Source organism: Cyprinodon variegatus, unplaced genomic scaffold, assembly GCF_000732505.1.
Source record: "Cyprinodon variegatus isolate N-32 unplaced genomic scaffold, C_variegatus-1.0 Scaffold743, whole genome shotgun sequence".
NCBI classification, from domain to species: Eukaryota; Metazoa; Chordata; class Actinopteri; order Cyprinodontiformes; family Cyprinodontidae; genus Cyprinodon; species Cyprinodon variegatus.
In genome coordinates this window covers 360,982-364,809 of record NW_015151196.1, presented here as the reverse complement: position 1 = coordinate 364,809, position 3,828 = coordinate 360,982, and the positions used below count along the sequence as shown (strand labels likewise).

The following is a 3,828-nucleotide window of genomic DNA, read 5'->3' as shown; positions in this document are numbered from 1 at the left end:
GATGGATTTCTCTACCAGCCTGAAAATAAATGAAACGGAGCCGTTTTAAAGGTAAAGGCTCTTTATTTCTGACACCTGAACCCGTCCAAACCAGAACAGCATCAAACTGGGCCGATCCCAGTTTGGTTCCGATGTCCTTCCCGGCTGAAGGTTCTGGTTCCTCCTCATGTCGGACTCTGAGCGGCTCCGCTCTGTGACCAGTCACATTCCGGGTTCTCCTTCCAGCTGGCCTCCTGGGTGTCGTAGACCTCCTGCGGATCAGAACCGGTCAGAACCGATGGAAGGCTCCGGGCTCAGCAGAAAGCCCGGCTCGGTTCCTACCTTCTTCCAGATGGGGACGCTGGCCTTCAGCTGGCTGATGCAGTACTGGACGGCCTGCTGGCCGGCGTGGCGGTGCGGAGACGAGATCGCCATGACGACGCTGGCCTCGCCCACCTTCACCCACCTGAGGGAGGAAGTGAGAAGGTTGAGTTGCTGCGGCAGAGGCGGTGACATCACGGCGGGCGGAGCCTCACCCCAGGCGGTGGTGGATGCAGACGTGCATCAGGGCGGGCCAACGCGACCTCATGTCCGCACACAGCCTGGAGAACTGTGATTGGACCATGGGCTCGTACGCCTCGTACTCCAGACCAATCACCTTCCTGCCGTCCACCCGGTCCTCTCGGGTCGTACCTGCAGACATCAGAGAACACCTGTCCTCACGCAGCCTGAGACGTCGCCCCCTAGTGGCCGCCGGTTTGTTTTGAAGGACACTTCCTGAACCGGGTCAGGTGACGTCTCAGCCATCGGTTCAGACCCTGCTGGTTCTGATCCGTTTCATTTTTATGTTTCAAGCTTTCTCTGGTGATGAAAGAAGGGATTCTCTAAGCAGTCGGGTCACCTGATCTGAACCCGATATGAACCTGATCTGAACCCGATATGAACCTGATCTGAACCCGATCTGAACCCGATATGAACCCGATCTGAACCTGACCTGAACCTGACCTGAACCTGACCTGAACCCGATCTGAACCTGACCTGAACCTGACCTGAACCCGATATGAACCCGACACGAACCCGATCTGAACCCGATATGAACCTGACCTGAACCCGATATGAACCTGACCTGAACCCGATATGAACCCGATATGAACCTGATCTCAACCCGATATGAACCTGATCTGAACCCGATCTGAACCCGATCTGAACCCGATATGAACCTGATCTGAACCCGATCTGAACCCGATCTGAACCTGATACAAACCCGATCTGAACCCGATCTGAACCTGACCTGAACCCGATATGAACCCGATATGAACCCGACACGAACCCGATCTGAACCTGACCTGAACCCGATATGAACCTGACCTGAACCCGATATGAACCCGATATGAACCTGATCTGAACCTGATCTGAACCCGAAATTAACCTGATCTGAACCCGATATGAACCTGATCTGAACCCGATCTGAACCCGATCTGAACCCGATATGAACCCGATACAAACCCGATCTGAACCCGATCTGAACCTGACCTGAACCCGATATGAACCCGACACGAACCCGATCTGAACCTGACCTGAACCCGATATGAACCCGACACGAACCCGATCTGAACCTGACCTGAACCCGATATGAACCTGACCTGAACCCGACCTGAACCCGATATGAACCTGATCTGAACCCGATCTGAACCCGATATGAACCTGATATGAACCCGATATGAACCCGATATGAACCCGATCTGAACCCGATATGAACCCGATCTGAACCCGATATGAACCTGATCTGAACCCGATATGAACCTGATCTGAACCCGATCTGAACCCGATATGAACCTGATATGAACCCGATCTGAACCCGAAATTAACCTGATCTGAACCCGATATGAACCCGATCTGAACCCGATCTGAACCCGATATGAACCCGATACGAACCCGATCTGAACCCGAAATTAACCTGATCTGAACCCGATATGAACCTGATCTGAACCCGATATGAACCCGATACAAACCCGATCTGAACCTGACCTGAACCCGATCTGAACCCGATCTGAACCCGACACGAACCCGATCTGAACCCGATCTGAACCTGACCTGAACCCGATATGAACCTGACCTGAACCCGATATGAACCCGATATGAACCTGATATGAACCCGATATGAACCTGATCTGAACCTGACCTGAACCCGATCTGAACCCGATATGAACCCGATCTGAACCCGATATGAACCTGATCTGAACCTGACCTGAACCTGACCTGAACCCGATCTGAATCTGATCTGAACCTGACCTAAACCTGACCTGAACCCGATCTGAACCCGATCTGAACCTGATCTGAACCTGATCTGAACCCGATATGAACCCGATATGAACCTGACCTGAACCCGATCTGAACCTGACCTGAACCCTATCTGAACCTGATCTGAACCCGATATGAATCTGATCTGAATCTGACCTAAACCCGATCTGAACCTGATCTGAACCTGACCTGAACCCGATCTGAACCTGATCTGAACCCGATCTGAACCTGATCTGAACCCGATCTGAATCTGATCTGAACCTGACCTAAACCCGATCTGAACCCGATATGAACCCGATATGAACCCGATCTGAACCCGATCTGAACCCGATATGAACCCGATACGAACCCGATCTGAACCTGATCTGAACCCGAAATTAACCTGATCTGAACCCGATCTGAACCCGATCTGAACCCGATCTGAACCTGATCTGAACCCGATATGAACCTGATCTNAACCCGATATGAACCTGATCTGAACCTGACCTGAACCCGATCTGAATCTGATCTGAACCTGACCTAAACCTGACCTGAACCCGATCTGAACCTGATCTGAACCCGATATGAATCTGATCTGAACCTGACCTAAACCCGATCTGAACCTGATCTGAACCTGACCTGAACCCGATCTGAACCTGATCTGAACCCGATCTGAATCTGATCTGAACCTGACCTAAACCCGATCTGAACCTGATCTGAACCTGATCTGAACCCGATATGAACCTGATCTGAACCTGACCTAAACCTGATCTGAACCTGATCTGAACCCGATATGAACCTGANAACCTGATCTGAACCCGATCTGAACCCGATCTGAACCCGATCTGAACCTGATCTGAACCCGATATGAACCTGATCTAATGTTTAATAATGATGCAGACAGACAGACTTTATGTGCAACTTCTGCTATTTTAAAGACTAAAACACATAAAAAAATATTTACAAAATGAAATGGTCATGCTGAAGAAGCACTTCTCTAAATATTTTTTTTTTTCAAAATAAAATCAGTAAACAATCACCTTAAAGTGGCGAACAAAGTACTCAACTAAAGTACCCGAGTAAAAGTATTGATACGGTCAAATCTAACTCCAATACCCCCCAAGTTCACCTCCCCTGTTCTACCTAGAAACACAGAGACGGCTCCGCAGGAGGGGCTGCTGACAGAGTCCACCACTTCCTGTACCGACAGCCAATCACGGCTCAGCCTGAAGACGTCCCTGGGTTCCTCCGTCATGTCTGTGAAGAGAAGCCGGCGATCAGTCGTGATTCGGAGCCCGAGGGGCCGTCTAACTCCTCCCTCACCGTCTGCTCTTTATCCTCCGCTCAGCGGCGGCACCACCGCCACCTCGTCTCCGTCTGCCAGAGTCACCTGCTCGTCACCGATGGCAACGTACTGCTGGCGCACCGCCAGGACTACGTGGCCCTGGAGTTCCTTCAGCCTGTACGACGACAACAGCACACGTGTTAGAACCGCCCCATGTTGACCCGTCACCTCATGTCTCAGCAGCTGGTACCTAGGCTGTTTCCGTAGCAACAGAGCCCACAGGT

At 51.4% G+C, this 3,828-nt stretch overlaps 1 protein-coding gene across 2 annotated transcripts; it reads right to left on the bottom strand.

The window, feature by feature from the left end:
- On the bottom strand, positions 1-3,828 carry mocs2 (molybdenum cofactor synthesis 2). 2 transcript variants are annotated; one of them, XM_015395487.1, is made up of 6 exons: positions 3,795-3,828; positions 3,583-3,719; positions 3,403-3,516; positions 516-672; positions 322-445; positions 22-251 (listed from the first exon to the last, which is right to left on the bottom strand). In XM_015395487.1, the coding sequence occupies exons 3-6, from the start codon at positions 3,512-3,514 to the stop codon at positions 165-167; spliced, it is 480 nt and encodes a 159-aa protein (XP_015250973.1). In that variant the 5' UTR covers positions 3,515-3,516; positions 3,583-3,719; positions 3,795-3,828; the 3' UTR covers positions 22-164. The 2 variants fall into 2 exon arrangements, with proteins under 2 accessions (XP_015250974.1, XP_015250973.1); XM_015395488.1 differs by lacking the exon at positions 3,795-3,828 and having other exon boundaries at positions 1-251; positions 3,403-3,517; positions 3,586-3,716.